The 19,862-nt window shown below is 37.3% G+C and overlaps 1 protein-coding gene across 1 annotated transcript in view; it reads left to right on the top strand.

The window, feature by feature from the left end:
* Positions 1–7,880: 7,880 nt before the first annotated feature.
* Adam7 (ADAM metallopeptidase domain 7) overlaps positions 7,881–19,862 on the top strand; it is a 38,933-nt gene continuing 26,951 nt past the window's right edge. Inside the window, exons 1-7 of the mRNA XM_031361009.1 lie at positions 7,881–7,932; positions 8,903–9,006; positions 11,751–11,827; positions 13,111–13,189; positions 14,449–14,525; positions 15,487–15,676; positions 16,743–16,796. Of these exons, the coding sequence (XP_031216869.1) occupies positions 7,881–7,932; positions 8,903–9,006; positions 11,751–11,827; positions 13,111–13,189; positions 14,449–14,525; positions 15,487–15,676; positions 16,743–16,796 (633 nt within the window). The remainder of the gene's footprint in view (positions 7,933–8,902; positions 9,007–11,750; positions 11,828–13,110; positions 13,190–14,448; positions 14,526–15,486; positions 15,677–16,742; positions 16,797–19,862) is intronic.

Raw genomic sequence — 19,862 nt, 5'->3', positions numbered from 1 at the left:
ATCTCTTCTCCACAGACAACCCTGTGGCCATTAAGCAAGCTTGTGTCAGTATAGAAAGACATAAAGGATAACAAACTGAACATTGTAGAAGTGACTTCAGTTACAGATAATAATGTAATGCCAACTATTTCATGAGTCAAATACAACAAAAGAGATACAATAAATTGATGAAATTCTTTTTAGCTTTTAATTTCTTTTTGAACTACTTTTACAGGCATACAAAGTAATGAGTTTCATCCTGGTATCTCCATACTAATCAGATTCTTAAACTTTTACTTATCGAGCCTCAACAGCATTCTCAGTCTCTGGGTGGGAGAATCTTCAAGGAGCAGATGAACATTAGTCAGAGGTACAGTCATTTGTTTACTTCTAAATTTTAAATGAAAGAAAAAATTCATCCTAGAATTCCCAGTGTTTGGGGCAGTCACAAGGAATGACTTACACCTTCAGATACATCACTTTGTTTAGGTCCCAAGTCTATGTCAATGTAGGAACTTACCAAACACCAAAAGCCTTCCCATCAGAAATTCACAGTACAGAAAAAAAGCTTCAAAATTCACTCACAGGTATTCATATCCTAACAGACAGGAAGGCCGAGGTGGTCAGCATTTTAGGAATCAGGGGGAAACAGCATTACCATGAAGATGTGGTGCCAAGTGTGTGGGTTTGGGAAGTGGATGGACAGTTGAGAAGCCTATGTCCCAGAGTGACTTATCACATTGTCAAGCTGGAGGAGAAAGTTGGCATCAAGTAAAGAATATAGTTTTACCGCCCAAAGCTAACTGGTGCTCTCAGTTCTGTGCACTCAACCTTGAAAGTCTCTTTGAGTTAAGCTGTAGGAAGATGAAAGGAAGGACATCTATGTAGGAGCACTCACACAGACAATAAAAGAGATGGGTACCAAGAAATGAGGGGGTTAACCAAAGAAATTATTAGTTGGCTAAAGCTAAAGCCCTTGGTTTGTTGTTGATGATGATAGCAAAAATACTTTGCAAATAGTAACTGGGTCTGACACCCTAAGTATTTATTGGGCCACTCATGGAATCTAGAAAATCCTGGGCAGCAAGGTAAAGAGCCTGGGATCTCAATAATTTTTTTTACAATAAATAGGTTTTTGACAATAAAATACAAACTATAAGGATGAATCCTTAAGCAAATGGGGAATTTTCTGGAAGCATTGGATGAGAGTCTGCTACACATGAGAAGTGAATATGGATATTAGAAATGTAGCAAATCTATATTGCATTATAATTCAAGTAACTAGATGGAAAACAAACACTCATACCTGAGGGGAAACTAAAGATATGTATCTCAAGGTTATTTTTGTCATTGTGTAAACATCAGCATACACACACACACACACACACACACACACACACACACAAAGCATACTGCCGGCAATACTATTCTAGAAAAAATATCTTTCTTTTGTAAACAAGAGTATATTTAAAAATAGTGATTAAAACAAATGGTGCTGGTTCAACTGGCAGTCAGTATGTAGAAGAATGCAAATTGATCCATTCTTATTTCCTTGTACAAAGCTCAAGTCCAAATGGATCAAGGACCTCCACATAAAACCAGATACACTGGAACTAATAGAAGAGAAACTGGGGAAAGGCCTCAAACACATGGGCACAGGGGGAAATTTCCTGAACAGAACACCAATGGCTTATGCTCTTAAGATCAAGAATCAACAAATGGGACCTCATAAAATTGCAAAGCTTCTGTAAGGCAAAGGACACTGTCAATAGGACAAAAGGGCAACCAACAGATTGGGAAAAGATCTTTACTAATCCTACATCTGATAGAGGGCTAATATCCAATATATACACTAAACTCAAGAAGTTAGACTCCCAAGAATCAAATAACCCTATTAAAAATGGAGTACAGAGCTAAACAAACAATTTTCAACTGATAAATACTGAATGGCTGAGAAGCACCAAAGAAATGTTCAACATCCTTAGTCATCAGGAAAATGCAAATCAAAACAACCCTGAGATTCCACCCCATACCAGTCAGAATGGCTAGAATAAAAACACTCAGGTGACAGCAGATACTGGCGAGGATGTGGAGAAAGAGGAACACTCCTTCGTTGCTGGTGGGATTGCAAGCTGGTATAACCACTCTGGAAATCAGTTTGGTGGTTCCTTCGGAAATTGGACATAGTATTACCTGAGGACCCAACAATACTACTCCTGAGCATATACCCAAAATATGCCCCAACATATAACAAGGAATCATGCTTCACTATGTTCATAGCAGCCTTACTTAAAATAGCCAGAAGCTGGATAAAACCCAGATATCCCTCAACAGAGGAGTGGATACAGAAACTGCGGTACACTTACATAATGGAATACTACTCAGCTATTAAAAACAATGACTTCATGAAATTCACAGGCAAATGGATAGAACTAGAAAATATTAGCCTGAATGAGGTAATCCAGTCACAAAAGAACACATATAGTATGTACACACTGATAAGTGGATACTAGTCCAAAAGCTCGGAATACCCAACATACAATTCACAGACCACATGAAGCTCAAGAAGAAGAAAGACCAATGTGTGGATGCTTCAGTGCTTCTTAGAAGAAGGAACAAAAGACTCATGGTAGGAAATATGGAGACAAAGTGTGGAGCAGAGACTACAGGAAAAGCCATCCAGAGACTGCCCCACCTGGGCATCTATCCCATATACAGTCACCAAACTCAGACACTATTGTGGATGCCAAGAAGTGCATGCTGACAGGATCCTGATGATATAGCTGTCTCCTGAGAGGCTCTGCTAGAGCCTGACAAATTCAAGGGCAGATGCTTACAGCCAACCACTGGACTGAGCAGAGGGTCCCCAATGGAGGATTTAGAGCAAAGACTGAAGGAGCTGAAGGGAGTTGCCACCCAATAGGAAGAAAAACAATCCAAACCCGCCAGTGCTCCCAGAGACTAAACCACAAACCAAAGGGTACACATGAAGGGACCCATAGCTCCAATCGCATATGTAGCAGAGGATGGCCTTGGAAAGCATCACTGAGAGGAGAGGCCCCTGGTCCTGCTAAGGCTTGATGCCTTGGCGTAGGGGAATACCAGGGTGGGGAGGCAGGAGTGTGTGGGTGGGTGGGGGAGCACCCTCATAGAAGAAGGAGAGGGGAGATGGGAAAGAGGGATTTGGGGGAAGGGGTGGAAACCGGGAAAGGGGATAATATTTGTAATATAAATAAAGAAAATAAAAATTTTTGGTCTTATTAAATTAATACACTCCAAAATCATTTTCTTATCTTTCCTGTATAGCCTAATAACAGATGTTTATTCTCAAGTATTATTTTTTATATGACTGGCTTTTCAGGAAGACAGGAGTGGCATCACCACAAATCTAAGAGGAAAGTGCTAAGATATTACCATGGTTCTGACAGCTTTAAGGTCTCATGAATATGGAGATTTTTAGCTTCGTTATAGTTGTATAGGATTCAGTCTCTTACTGTCTTAACAACATGTGTCAATAATGGAATAGATAAAGAAGTTGTAGAAATCCAAGCGTGAGCTGATTGTGGATTTATTCTGAGTGGTCACACTGAAAGGGATAGAAGTGCTTAGGTTCTGAGTTTGTGATGAGAGGTGAGATAATAGAATTATCTCATACATCATGTGTAGAGCATAAGAGAAATTCAGGTGTTCCTGATGACTTCAATTGTCTTTGGCCAGTGTTTTATACTGGCAGTGTCCATTTATCTGAGAGAAGAAAGATATTTGGGAGAAGACTTTGGGATGAAGATCATGAGTATAGTCCATGCATTACAGATGGTCTATCAAAATGCAGGAAACAAACAAAAGCAAAACCACGTAAGTATTTTTGAATTACATGAACTTGGCAAGCAATTATATAGTAGTAGCTTTGAAGATAGGCAGTTTGTGGGATGTCTGAGTACTTATAGACAGAAGACATGAGAAGTGAAAGACATGAACCCTGGAGCCTCCCCAATATTTGGGAGTCTGGATCATGAAGAGAAAGGTGTGAGAAGGGTCAGAGAAAGGAACTAACATGAGAGGAAACCCTAAGCTATAGGTCAAGGAAAGGAAACATGTCCAAAAGCGTGGGAAGAGAGTATCAAGCATGTAAACAAGAATCAAGCATGAATGAATCAGTAGATAAAAGTCATTGTATTTAAGATCTGAAGGTCACTCCTGACCTTGATGGAAAAGTTTTGCTAAGTAGTGAGGACACAAACTTGAGGGAGTGACTTAAAGAGAAAATGGGGAGAACCTGGAACAGCGATGGCTGAAAACTCTTTCTGAGCATTTTAAAAACCAGTTAGGCTAGTAGAAGAGGATATCTGCTTATAAGAGTGACCAAAATGTGTTCAAGGATGACAGAAATCATCTGACATGGCAATCGATGACTAATGAGACTGTTAGAATTACAGGTGACTAAGTGCCTTTTATGTGCTCCTAGCCTTCCACATACCCTCCTTTCCTTTAGGCATTAGAGTGAGTTTCTAGTTATATGTTTTATTGTACTTATTATGAGACATTGTCTATGTATGTTAATAGAAAAACCTGTGTGTCTTCTCTTTTGTGAAATGGAAAATATTTTTTAATCCTTAACTTTTCACAGTTGTCTCTTAAATTTTCAAGTTACACTTCCTACTCAAAGTAGGTCTTACTTAGTAAAATTAATGCAGAGTCAGAAGATGGACACGTGGCATCTTGATACTAAAACCCTCTTCAAGGTTAAACATTATTATAATAGCCCCTATTTATAAATCAGACATTGAAGCCCAAAGAAATAAATGACTTGTCAAGGGTAGGTGAATCAGTTCCTGGAGAACATGCAGCTCCCAATTCTGAATATGATGTTCTTTTCAGTGTCCTCAAAGCATAATTAATAGGCTGACATTGGCCCCTATGTCTACAAAGAAAATTACAAGCAGACCTTCATTAGTGGGCCTTCAGGCTACTTAATTTACTTTCAAGTCAGAAGGAGAGTTCTTTTTAACCCACTGTTCGGTTGCAAACGTTTCCTCCAATTCTAAAGGTTATTGTTCCATGTTGATATTGGTTTCCTTTGTAGTGCAGAACTTTCTCACTTTATAAAATCCCTTTTGTTTCACTATCCTTTGTCTCCAGCTTTTGTGAGGACTTACTTATGGAGAGTTCTTCTCGTCCTAATGTTCCGGACTCTTGCCATTTCTTTTCTTCTACTACTTTCATGGTTTCAGGTCACAGATTTGAGCTTTGATCCTCTTGAGGTTGATTTTTCTAACTATTGAGGGATAGTAGACTCCTTTCCTTCTTCCGTACATAGATAGCACATTTTCTTGGCATGATTTACTGAAATAAATATCTCTGCCCAGTCTGTGTTCTCGTGTCCTTGGCTGTGCATGTCTGTCTTTGCTTGTAGAGTCTCTACTTTGTAACATTGGCCTGGCTATCTGATTTTATGTTAATACCATACCGTTATGAGTAGATTATATTAAATTGCAGAATATTTTAAAATCAAGTAATTAGACCCTCTACTTTGTTCTTTTCATTAAGCTAACTTTGCTTTTTCTAATATTTTATTGTTCTTTTCTAATTTTAGAATTACTTTTCTATTTTCTATGATAAGCATCATTGGAACTTTGATAGGAATTTTGTCAAAACTATAGATTGTTTTGGATACTGTGGATGGCCCTGGTTAAACTAAATGTGTCACAAATTGAAACCTAAAACCTGAGTCTGGGAGGGACAGTGGAAATGAAGCAGGCTTCATGGTGGCAGGAGGTAAAAGGGCATGGGGTTGTTACAAAGCAACCAGAATATCTTATTCTGGAACTGTTAAAGAGCAAATTTAATTTTAAAGAACACTACATACTTTACTAATTACCTGGCAGAGACAGAGGGACAACTATGACAAGAGGTCCTTTAGAAGTGTGTCAAAGTGAAGAAACCTTAAGAGACCCTGGAGTCCTGAGAGGTTAAGAGGACAGAAGAACGTGGTGCTGAAAATTGATCCTGAGTATAGCGCTCTTAGGATGTGCTTATCCTCTTCACGGTTTAATTTCTTAATGGCAAATTACTAAAATAAGTATAGATTGCCTTAAAGTTATCTATTTTAATTTTTAAAGTATTTGTATGTGTGTGTGGTGAGGGTGTGTGTGTGTGTGTGCAGTGAACATGGAGGCCAGAAGAGGGCGTCTGATTCCTTGAAGCTGGAGTTATGGCAGCTATGAGCCATTCAACTTGGGTGCTGGGAAGCAAACTCAGGTCCTCTACACGCACTTTTAACTGCTGAACCATCTATTCAGGCCCCAACAGCTTACTTATGCTTCATCTGTGTTCATTCAATACATGTTTTGACAACACACTACTCAAAGTACTGAAGTTTAACCTATAAACTAAACCAATGGAATCTTTTTCTTCAGAAAGTTGCATTTTTAAGAAGCGTATTCAGGTAATTAGAAGACAAAATACGTTAGCGAAATGTTCAGCATTTGAGATGATAATTAACTCAGGCCACAAAGGTCAATCTTGTATAAGATACTTAGAGAAGACCTCACTAGTTGGATATTTATAGACATAAATAAAAAGAAAGGAAAATCAAGACTATCTTTGAAGAGAATTCTCCAGGCAGAGGAGCAAGCAGCCAATACTCTTGAAGCAGAATGCACTTAGCCTGCTCACTGAATACTCAAGAAATGATTCCATATAAATACGTAATGTGTGGCAAGGGACTGAAAGAAAAACAGTCAGGTAAACTAAGAGGGCATTTCAATAAACTATGGTAGACAGCAATGTCTTGGAAATGCACAGGAGAAGGATATCAGCTATCTCTTCCGGACAAACTGGGTTTACTCATGGATGAGATATAAGCTGTCAGAGAAGACTGAAAGTGGCTGCAAAGATGCAGCTGCTGTCCTCAGAGAAGAGAGTCTATGAAGAAAATATAGTAAGAGACTATGAAACACCAAGTTGGAAAGGTGGAAGTAGATGCCCAGAATTATACTCACATTTGAGATATCAAACATTCAAGTAAAGAATTTGTTTCTAGGCATATTACATCCAGAGGTTTAGACAGATAAGTGAGACAGAGAAACTATTGAAGGAAGTAGAAATGAGTCTGGGAGGAAGTTGACCTGAAAAGAGAGTGCAAAGAAACTGCCAGTGATAGAATCCCAATCGGACAGAGTAGAATCTTCTAAGAGTATGATGAGGGGTTTTAGATCAAAGGAGGCTGAATAGCTGGGGAATATGAGAGAGAAGTGGTGACCTGGGGGAGGGGACAGGCTCCCAAATGGAAACAGAGGGGATGCATTGACCTTATAAGACAATGTGAATGTGTAAAGAGGCTTACCCATGACCCTCTGTATGTCTCTCTATCAGTGCTTTCTGTTTAGTGTTAGTTTGGAAGCACTGTTATATTGCAAAGCACCTTACTTCTCCTTTCAATACATGTTTTATTTTAATTAATACATAGTTTGTAACATGTATACAGTTTTTTAAACATTTCTATTTGTTTTCCCAGTGTTCTCAAGTGTTTTTTGTATGTGGTTCTTTACTTCATCGACTTCAACCAAAGTGTATGTAGTAGACTTCGGGTATCTTTTCCCCTAAAATTCTTGACTTTTTTCATCTCAGAAGTTTTAATCCATCTAAAATCATATTAGACACAGAGTAGAACTTATGCCAAGTGCACTTCCACCCCCGTCATCTCCACTGTTGTCGTTAATTAGTACATGATGTCCACCCCTGTGTTTTAGCCTCAAGCCTTGCACAAGTTGTGAAACTTGTGTCTCAGAGTGTTTCCTGTGTTAGATCAAAACTGCCTGTCTACCTACTAAACTGGGCATCCTTGCAGGGGAAACAAGAACGAGGAGTAGGGTGCAGCTTCTCTCAGATAACCCTTCAGAATGTTTCTCACAGGTATATTTTGGATGACTATCCTTATTTCTCAGATTCAAGGTATGTGTTATTCTTTTCTGCAATATTTGTTTATTACACCTGAGGCATTATCTCTTTAGCTACAATGTTTGAACTAGGGATTACAAAAACTCTAACTTGCATTGGTGATTTCTCTGAGGATAGCAATGTCAGGCTTAGATTGGGTTACAACTGATTATGAGGTTTGATGGGTCTATAAAAGTTCATGTCTCCTTTAAACTCTAACAATCATGAGAAAGGGAAAGAAATGGACATTTACAAAATACCTGTAGAGGTATAGACACTGTGCTGATCCTTAACTACTTTGTATGTCAAAAGGTTTAAAATCCTTTACTATTATACCTTTTAGTGATAAAGAATATGAAAATACCATTTGCAGATCAGAGAGATTAGATCTGATACAAGTGGTCACACAGTCCATTAACAGGTGAACCCTTGATATGAAACTGAGTACATCCCTCAAATCCATATTATTCAATCTTTATTGTTATATATGGTCCATAATACACTCACAGCTAACTGTCAATGTAACAGGACATGATAAAAAGATAACATTTTACATTGATATGGGGCCACCTAAGATTGTCTAAGCAGTGGAAGCTTTGAACTTTACCTATGGGAGTTAAGACTACAAGTGCAAATTCACTGGGGAAAAAAATAGATATTTAATGTTGAAATGGGTCATTTCTGTACAGGATTTGGCAGAAGGCAGCATCTGGAGATAGATGTGGAGAACAGAAATAAGAGAGGCGGTAATTCAGAGCAAGGTGGAAATAGCCTAAGGATGCTGTGTCTTTGTCCGCCTCCTTCCTTATGTCTCACCGATCTGTAAATAGCCATTTCAACTTCCTCACATTACCAGCTATGGATGGTAGGAGTGCATGGCTGGTCATTGGAAACACATGAACTAGAAGAGTGTAAATCCGTTTGTCACTCACTGGAAGGTGGCTTGTAATAACACATGTATTTTCCCCTTTTTATTTTCTTTTAGAAAGGGGGATTGTTGGAGTAGAGGGGCAAGAACTCGTTCATCCTAAAAAGCTTCCCTTGCTTCACAAACGGGATCTTGAACGCATCCATGACTCTGATATACCGGTATACATTTTGACTTACTAATGATGACTCAGTGGTTTTCATGGATGTGCACAAAGCTACACTTGGCTCCAAGAAGGAGTAAATATGAAGCAAATATGGGTTTCAGTTTTGTAGGAACCACCCCCCCAACACACACACACACACACACACACACTTGGTTTACAGTGTATACTCAGGGGTAACTGATCCTCAATGGGTTAGCAAAGCAAAAAAAATGACTGCTCAAGTTTTGGAGAAGAGCTATTTTCCATCTTTCAGTTTTGGTGAGGAGTTCCCCTAACTCTATGCAGACTCACGTAATGTTCCTTCCACTTTTCTGAGCGTGTGGTCCTAGAGCACAACCTTGAGCCTTTATTTGGCTTTTGCCAATTTTCAATGCAGAGGATTACTTGCTTTACATGTTCTGCAGCCCAATGGGACAAAAAATGTTCGGCCTTACAAAGGTTTTCATTTGAGTGTTACCATTTAAAAATACCTGCAATATTATTTTCAAAAGAGTATTTACAGTAGACGATACACAATATACATGAGATGGAACACTAGAATTTATTCAAGTTCCAGGATTATAAAGATCTTAGGTATCCTTATAGAGTTATATTTGGGTATTTGCATTTTACAGGCTAAGTTTTTAACTTGGGTTTACAGAAAAGTACAGAATGCAACACTTCTGGTGCCATGGTGTTTTTTCTCCTTCTCATGGCGGCAGCTAGCTTTCTATACCCTCACTCATAGGTTTCTCAGTAATTAGAAAACAACATCTCCACCTCTTTCATGGTCTCACAGCATGATGCAACAGAAGCAGTTCTCTGCTCTCTTCCTTCTGGGGACAACTCTGGGGTATTTTTCTCTAATAAGGTTCTTCTCGAATATTATTTTGATCTTCAACTCTTTCTTTATCTTCTCAAACCTTCATGTAGTTAAAAGGCTGATAAATAGCCAAAGGAGGAATCAGCTTCCTACAGACATTGCGGGGAATCATTTGTCTTATGACAGCCAAATTTTATATCGGAAGCTCTAATGTAACTGAGTGAGATTAGCCTGGACCATGGAGGAATACAAGAGATGAGCCTAGAACTGAAAAGTCTCACACCTGCAACAAAAGACCTAAACTCCAGATCTTTATTGGTGGGGACATATCAAAAGAGATCAGGACTCAACTTCTAAAACCTCCAAGAGAAATATGGGACAATATGAATAATAAGATAAATATCTGGTTTTTTTTTGATGCAATATAAATAACCCAGTAGGAACCATGAAGCTTTGCTTATGTAAATAAATTTTAAAAATATCTAATCATATATGGGAGACTACACCAGTGTTCCATAAAGAAATGATCCTTTCTATCCATCCTCTTATCTTTAGGGGGTATAGTGTAGTTCCCCACTTCTTATCCATGGGCTTCTCACTATGATTTTGTTCCAAAAAGTGAAGCACAGGGAAAAAGAGTCACTTTATACAGAGAAGATTATAAATAAGTAAGATACCTGCCAGTTGGCCAAAGTCAATGTGATCCATAAGATGGAAGGGTGACAGTATGGACTCTTAAGGTGACATAGTGTTACTGTCTTTGGTGGTTTTCATTGGGACACCCATAACTGTAGATAGCCTTAAGAAAATCATTCAAAAACCCTATAAGACATCTGATGAGGACAAGGCAAAAGTATCAAACCATTCAAAACTAAAGAGAATATAGGGAACATCTAGGTTTCAGAAAACCAAGGAGCTATGACAAGCAAGCATAACATAGCACTGGGTTAGGGTTGTGCAAGGAGAAGACTGAGAAGATGATCAGTAAAATTGAAAGAATATAAAAATTTATGTGGAAAACATATGTAGACTTTAATGATAACACAATCTTGATTCATGAGTTGTAAAAACCATAACTATATAATATATTGCTAATAGGAAACTTGGATTGGAACTCAATACTCTCTTCTCAAATAATTTTAAAATCTGTTCTATTGATGATTTCATCATTATTATGTCTGAAGTAACAGTTTTGTCAAACAGATGAAGAATTAACTTAGAATGGGCAACATGTATGAACAAATATGAGCCAGCATTATAAAGAATTCTCAAGAAACAAACATACAAACACGATGCATCAGAAGCTCAACAAATCACTAATAACTAAACCAGAGGCAAATAACTGTGACAATAGTCATCAAAGAAAAAGAAAGTTAGAATTTCATTGTTCATTACTGATAGCATCTACAACTGACAAACACTGCTGTTGGGCTAGCCAACCAGAGCTGCCATTGATTGTGTTGGTAGAATTTCTAAATCTTTGTTCCTTTCTTCATAGCCTCTTGCTGGTGAGTATCAAATCCTTACTTATTTTGACCATACTGTAGACAATGCAACTATTTATAAACAGAAGTGGTAATGATTTAGGAAGGAGAGAGGGAGAAAATGGAGTAGATATACAAAACTTTTTTTAAAAACACTAAAAGAAAGATCAGAGGGTTTGAAAAAGGTATAGGTAAACATAAAGTGACTTGTACATTTCTGACTGAGGGTCAAATATATATTATTCATTTTGTTTCATTAATAGAAATGTCTTTTTAACTGAGATATAATTGGTAAAACCATCCTTATAATGTTGTCTCTCTTAAAGTTCACTTTTGTCAAGGTTTCCTCCCTGAACTTACTCTGAGGAAATGTAGGTGAATAATGACCCCCTCCCCAAGACATTCCCTTCCACTAAGTAGATGTGAATTCACAGAGAGGATCTTATTTTTCAGGAGGAATATGAAGAAGAATTGTTGTATGAAATAAAACTGGGCAGAAAAACTTTAATCCTTCACCTTCTGAAAGCTAGGTAAAGTGTTTTGTTTGTTTTGCTTTGTTTCAAAGCATCTCCTGTAGCCCAGACTATCCTCAAATCCACTATGTAGATGAGGATAACCTTGAACTTCTGATGCCCCTGCCTCTGCCTCTCTAATGCTAGGATTACAGGCATCCACCACCATGCCCAGCTAAGATCAAGGTAAGTTCTATTGTGGTTACATATCTTATTAGGGTTAGGTGCATATGACACTCATGGTTTTGTACAGACTACCAGTAACATGAATTCCTAAAGTCTTCATGAATTTATCGTCTTCAAATATAAACCTATCCCATATCAGGAGCAAGGAGAGTGTTGATTCTGTTCTCTGGCTACTAATTTACTTTTCCTATTTTGATTCTTGGGAGCATTTGAGAGCCATCTAGTCCCTCTAAGTAGAATATTCATACACTGATATTTCCTGAGTCAGCATTGATACTCAGTAAGAAGGAGGCTAATATTAACAGAAAAATTTCTACTTGTCTTTCTTCAGTGTTGTTTCTCACTTTTTTCAATATACATATAAATTGTATGCATTAAAACAAAACAAAACAACAAAAACAAAAACATGTCCAGGGTCGTGATGTATTTGTGTGTACATTTAAGTACATCTTGTCAATTAAAGACACTATCTATTGACATTTTAGATGGGATTTTATTAAATCTACAAATCAATTTGGAAAGATCTGCTTGGCCACCCTATAGGATTCTTATTATAACTCCACGTATTTAATATCCAACAATATGTTCTGGAGTTACGTTATCAGATTAAGAAAGTCCATTGAGAAGTGTTTTGGGATTTCTTTGTCTGAACACAAATGGATCAATGTGGCAAAGATCTGCAGACAGATTGAAGGGACTGAAGGAGTCACATTTGAAAACAATAGGTCCATATCTGGAGCAGATGTTCTCAGAACCAGTTTTAGTGTGATTTACACCTCTTGGAACTTTGAATTATCCTTACATGTCTAGATCAAAACTCTAATTGCAATTTATAAACTGTTTTACAGAAAGTTTTTTCAAATACTAGTTTGCTAAAATTGCAGTAATGTTTACTGACTTTTCTATAGTATGTGTTTAGAATGAGATTCAGTTCTGGGAGAGTTTATAGTCAGAATGCTTGATATTGTTTTCTTTTATCCTTTTTTTTTTTTTTAAAGGATTTTGGTACTACTGAGATTTAGGATATCATCAAGGCTCCTCAACCATAAAACTGGCTTTGTGTGTATGGAGGGGGTTAAAATGGATCATCTCATTGGCTCTCCTCTCTCTTTCAGGGAATTCCTCACTTCAAATTACAGTGAGACATACTACAACGTAAAGAGAGAAATGGTCACCAAGAATCCACAGACCTTGGTATCTTACAAAACCTTACTTTGCCTCCTCTCTGAAACTTTATTTCCTGGTGTGATTTTAAACAGTAATCACAGATTTACACGCCATTTCAAAACTTCTCTAAAAGTACTAGTTCTGAGTTGGCGAGTCTAAGTAAATGGCAGTAGAATGGAAAAGAGTGCCCTTTGAGCCCTAAGGAGACCTGCTCACTTCCTTGTGAGCAGATCAAAGTTTGCATTGTATTACTATTATTACTTTTTTGCTAATCTGGCTTCTCTTTATTCACTACAGTGGTAAGTGAAGGAAGCATGAAGCAGGAGCCCAAACAAATAAATTATACCTTTATGGAATACTTTTTAAAGTATTTTTACTTAAGTAAGAGGGATAAAATCTAAATATATGAAAAAATTTTCAAGATCTGCAATGAACTGACTCTTATACTGTTCATGAGCCCTATTCACTCTTCTGATACACTCACATTAAGGATATGTTTTCTTCATTCTTCAGTGGAAGCTTTGCATTACTGGAATTCTAGAGATATAGAATCTATCTTTTCCTTCACCTTTGCAGAACTTGTTTTCTACAACCATTAAACAAAAGCACCCTTTCTGACCAAAAGCATTCTTTAAAACTCTATTTCCTCCATTTAAAATGACTTTGAATGTCTCTAAGATCTAAGCCACCATGTAGTTTCAAGACAGAGGAAAAGGGCAACAAGTGTGAGGTCTTAGAAGGCCATAGTAGTGTCACCTCTGGGATCATTAGCAGACAGAAGAAATAAAAATGATTGCCTGATGGAATTACTATGAGCAGTGCACCAAGCAGGAGCAATAAAGATGGCAGCTGGATTGAAGCAGAGAAACAAGAGAGATGGACATAAGGGGAGGTGGCTGGAGAGCAAGGTTCTAGAAACATCCAAAGCTTGCCTTGGTTTAACAAGCAGGGTGGGGGGAATGAAAATACTTCATCAGGGATTAGCAGATAGGTGGAAGGAGTCGAAGTCAAAGTTATAAGAGAAGGGTCACATCTAAAAGTGATCCCACGGCCCAATAGTCAAATTTATGAGGAAAGAATTTATATAAGCATTTACACAAAGTAGTCATTCAGTTAGGATAAAAGTCCTTAAAGCAGGTTCACATGTATTAAATGAACATCATAAATAAATTCATGGCAAATGTTACTTATCAAATGTTGATTTATTCTTAACAGAAATTAATTAATTATCAATATTCATACAGTCTCAGTATTTATACCTGCCTTAATCGACTCTTCCATCTTAGGATCACTGTTTTTACCAAGGCTCCATCATACATGAATTTGATTCTGCTGCTAGTATCAGCACTTGTAATGGTCTAAGGTAAGGCAAAGTAGCTTTCTAGTTCATTTCTTATAGGTTTTAAACACAATCACTCTAATGGTTTCTTTTCACCAACCCTAATAAGTATAAAAGTTAATGGGAAGAAGGGGTGCTCTGTGCTCTCAGTAGTGAATGTGAACTATAGCCTGTGTTTATGCTAATGTTGACCAATAAGAAACCTAACAGATAACCCCCCATAAAGTGGGTCTTTAGTGCAGGATGTAAGCGTTTAAAGATGGGAGATTCCTGGGCACTGTCTACCATGCACTCTCATAGTAGAGGCCAGGATGCAGGAATTACGCTATTGCTTAAGAATGCAGAATTTGTAAGTACTAGACTGATTCAGCAGTGCAGGTCTCCTGACTCTGAGCTCTGGGGTTCCTCTGCTGCTACTGTTTCAGTCACTTTTCTGTCTACAATGGCAGACCTATACTGGACTAGAAAATCTAGGGTCAGAAATAAAGCTCATAATTTTTTTCGTAAGTCTTAGACATAAAGAAAAAATGGAATATCTGAGGGGACATGGAAAGCAGAAGGAAGGAAAAAGTTCTGTGTTCATTCATCTTGACTTGTCTTGAGTAGCTCCTAGAATTTGCACAAGTGAGGACCTCTTTTATGACAAAACTAAACAACAGTATTTGTACCATTAGATACTTACTCTACAGGAAGTGCCTGAAGAATATATAAATTTATGCAAAAACTTTGGGGTAAGTATGGGTAAAAACTGCTTTTCTACCTATGCTCCAAGCAGAAATCATGCTTCCAAAGATAAAGGTTAAATTGACTCCTAGAATTGCTGACTCACTGAAAGGCTGTGTTACATGTTTGCTGCTCAAATCACCCAGCTGCATGCTCTGGAGCTCTTGATCCCAGTAGTTTCCCTTTCTTAAAAAGGCTAGTGTTTATGAAATAGAGTGAGATAGCTACAACTTGGAATAATGTTACGTTGCTGTTTCCACAGAGGTTTCTTCAGGGTGAATGACCAGCGGTATCTCATCGAACCAGTAAAATACTCAGATGATGGAGAACATTTGGTATTCAAATACAATGTCAAGGCACCCTATGCTACCAATTACTCCTGTGTGGGGCTCAATTTTACCAAGAAGTCTGCTCTGGTAGATGCTAAAACTATAGAAGAGCATAAAGTGGAAGTGAGTATTCTAATCCCTCTTTACCTCAAGAAGAAAACCCTTCTGATTTCCTTTATGATGTTTCAGCAGTCTCAATAAAGGGGGAAAAAATCTTCTACCCCACCTATAGACTAACAGCATTAAGGCTGTAAGCAACTGGAAAATTTGTCATATCCTGAATCCTATCTTCGATGCGGGCTTTCCTTGTCTTACCATTTTGGGGGAAAGTTGTTGATGAAAAAGCAAGCTTACCTCTTACATCAGCACCAGCAGTATGGTAAAGGACAACGAAGGTTCAGAGATTTTCAGTGATTTCTGGCTTCCCCAGAATCAGATGCTATCTTCTTGACTCTCTTTTGATGTTAGCAGGTAGGCTGCAGGCTTGTTTTGCTCCTCGTGTTCATAGTCTATATAGTGGGTATCTATAACATTATATACTTTCTTGGTTGAGTAACTCAATGAATAAATAATTACATACCAGCAAAGAATGACTTGGTTAAATCTTTGAAGAGAGGCCTTGGGCACAGCTCACAAGATGCAGTTGTCCAATAGAGATGAAAATTTAGAAGAATATCCTGGTATTTGTGTTTCCATAAAGGAAAGGCTTAAAAATGTCCTTGGAATTGAGAATAACAGACAATAAAAAGGGTAGGGGTACTAGGGAACAGTAGAGGAAATGTGGGTATTCTTGGCAGTTATTTCACAGTAAGACATACATGTTTGTATACTAATACATGATTATGTATAGATATTAATATTATTATTCAAATATATGAACTAGTAGCACATGACGTTAGTTGCAAACTGTTTTGTCTGTAAATGAAAAAAGGAAACCCCAATACAAAAAATACTTAATTTGTAATTCTTAGTTCGAGCTGTAAGTCTAAATCAAAAAGGCAAGAAAGTCAAATGTGGAATACTACTCAAGGTTCATTAAAATGTAATGTGTAGCTCCAGGTGTTTTAATAATAAAAGTTAATCAGATACATTCATTCACTTTACTTTCAAATATATTCCTTATCATGAAAATATTGATTTTTCCCCATTAAACTGGTAATAAGTTTCATTGAATTGTCTACATTTTCAGGACCTTCCCAAAGAAAAGTTCATTGAACTGTTTGTTGTTGTTGATGAATATGTGGTAAGTTCTCAGATGGACATCACATTCTTTATTCTTTTTAAAACTATAGTTATTGTTCTCATTTAGAAAAAAAGGAAATTTCACTAAATTCTGTCCTGAATTCATACTTCTGCTTTCAGCTTCTCAAAACAGAGCATTATAAGAAACCCTTGAGAATCTTCATAATCTAACAGATTAATCAAAAATAAAACCTCCCTTCCTACTGTGACAAATAGAAATTTTGAATAATTTATAAAAGCTTGAATACAGATCAACAATCTAAGATTGGATTCAATGGAAGATAACTGAGATTTTCCAAATGCTAAAACTTAAGGAGAAAGTCTTCATCAGAATGAAAAGTAAACTTTAGAGGTTGTGCTGCCTTCCTTGGAGTCTACAGGGAGACAGAATGAAGGACTTAAATACTGTAACAAAGGATGGAGGATACTTCCCAGCAGTGTCTTTAGCCATGAAAGCAGCCCTATCCCTGAAGAGCTCCATAATGACCCCAGAAGATAGAGAGAACTTCCTGTCTGCCTGAAGCCATGGTGGAAAAAATAGCAATCATGGGAAGACAGATCCTAGGCCTGTGCTGTGCAGAAGTTCTGCAACAGGCATGACAGCATCTAGGGTTCAGTGGCTGATGGGCTAAGCAAAATTTTCAACATAAAAACTGTTGGAGATCTGGTAAACAACTAGAGCCCAAGTAGAAATTTCCCAACAAAGCCATTTTAATACCCCTAATAAAATGGACCTCATGAGGCAGCCTACCAGTGTGATAGAAGATGAATCAGTACTTCAAGAACTGTCAATAAGTCAATGATACTACAATTATTCTATATAATATATATATATGTATATACATATATACATATATATATATATAAAGTCATTGAAAATAAGAAAATGAAATAGAGCAGAATGAATAGAATAGTAAGAAAGAGGCTACATAAAGTAATATGAGATAGCCTTTCTGGGAAAACTTTAATATCTCTAAGAAAAAAGTATGTATGTTTGAATGACCTAAAGAGAAATTAAGCACGCATAACGAAAGACTATGTGAATCACAGACTGAAGCATGGAAATCATTCACAGAGTACAGAGAAGTAAATAGTTAAAACTATGAAAGCAGTGATAACATTTAAAAACTGGGATTAAAAAATGGTGGCAAGTACTCACAGGCACTTGATACTATTTGAGAAGCAACCCTTAAGAGTTTTCCAGAAATAAAGAGATGTTCAATTACATAACAATAGAAGAAAGTTTCAGAACAGTGAAGATAGGTATGAGAATATATTTTTCAAATCCGTTTAAAAAAAAAACTGAGCTAGGTGATCTTGTACACTTTGTATGGCATATGCTATAAGCAGTAGGAGAGATTGTTTGCATATCAAAAATAATACATTTAAAACATCAGTGAAAAATATTATTATGCTCAGATTTGGCACAAAATATCTGGCAGTGATGGTTAAATGATTGGGAGAAAGAAATTATACTTTTGCAGCCCCTTAGGACAAACAACAATATGAACTAACTAGTACCCTCAGAGCTCCCAGGGTCTCAACCACCAACCAAGGAGTACACACAGTGGGACTGATTGCTCTGGCAGTGTGTGTATAGAGGAGGATTGCAAATTCAATCATCAATGGGAGGAGAGGACCTCAGCCCTGTGAAGGTTCTGTGCCCCAGTGTGGGGGAATGCCAGGGCCTATAAGCAGGAGAGGGTGGGGTGGCAGGCATGGGGAGTGGGGAGGCAGCTGGGGTTTGTTTTTGTTGTTTTTGTTTGTTTCTTTGTTTTTTAGAGGGGAAACTGGGAAGGGAGAAATTTACATGTAAATAAAGAAAATATCTAATAAAAAAAAAGGAAAAAAAAAAGAAATTATACTTAAAATATAGTCAATACCACAGACCTAACAACTTCAAAGAGAAAAAAGGATGCACATGAGGGTTCTGAAAAAACAATGAACAAAGGGTTGGGAGAAAAGGTACAAGGCTCATACCTGCCCTTCATCCCTTATATTTGGCATCCTTGAGTGCCAAACCTTAACCGTGTGGCTTTCCAGACAGCCCTAGACGCTTTCTCTCCAGTGTGATTTTGGGCAATCCCTCCCAACTAATAGGATTCATGTTTTACCTCTAGAATTTAAGGGTAGTGTTGGGAAAAGGAAACAACAGTAAATGGTAGTAGAAACGTAGATGAAAAAAATAACACATTGAAAGAGAAACTGTTCAGTAAAATATGGTCATGATGCCCAGAAAGATGAAGACCAAGTGAGTCCTCAGTGCAGAGGAAGAATTTCAGAGACTTCCAGTAGGATTCAGGAAAGGAATACTTGGCTTTGATTTTTAGCATGAAAAAAAATTGACCATATGTGTGTTCCTATAGAGAACTCTTCTTTATTGTTCAATAGACTTCATTAATGACTAGGAAAAGAAATACAGTTAAAAGAAAAGAATCAAAGTCAGAATATTCAAGTTGAGTTGCCCTTCTGAGCTTTGCCCTGGAGAGAAGGCATGACCAGGTTCCCATCCCTCTGTCTGTAGTACAAGACTCAGTAGTAGGGTCTGTTTTGATAGGGTGTTTTTTTTTTTTTTTGATTTGTTACCCTCAGGCACTCAGTGATAAGGGGCTGTAAACTTGATGATGTTTAAAATGTTATGGCTGCATCTTTAACAGTGGCCTGGAAAATATACTCTAAAGGACATTAAGCAATTGCTGAGATACATATATATGTATATATATATATATGAAACCCTTGAGAATCTTCATAATCTAACAGATTAATCAAAAATAAAACCTCCCTTCCTACTGTGACAAATAGAAATTTTGAATAATTTATAAAAGCTTGAATACAGATCAACAATCTAGGATTGAATTCACTGGAGGATAACTGAAATTTTTCTTTTCTTTTCTTTTCTTTTTGATATTTTCTTTATTTACATGTAAATTTCTCCATTCCCAGTTTCCCCTCCAAAAAACAAAGAAACAAACAAAAACAACAAAAACAAACCCTTGATACCTCCCACTTCCCCATGCCTGCCACCCTGCCCTCTCCCACTTTCTGGCCCTGGAATTCCCCTACACTG

This window comes from Mastomys coucha, unplaced genomic scaffold (genome assembly GCF_008632895.1).
Source record: "Mastomys coucha isolate ucsf_1 unplaced genomic scaffold, UCSF_Mcou_1 pScaffold9, whole genome shotgun sequence".
Classification (NCBI taxonomy): Eukaryota; Metazoa; Chordata; class Mammalia; order Rodentia; family Muridae; genus Mastomys; species Mastomys coucha.
This window is presented reverse-complemented; position numbering and strand designations above follow the sequence as displayed.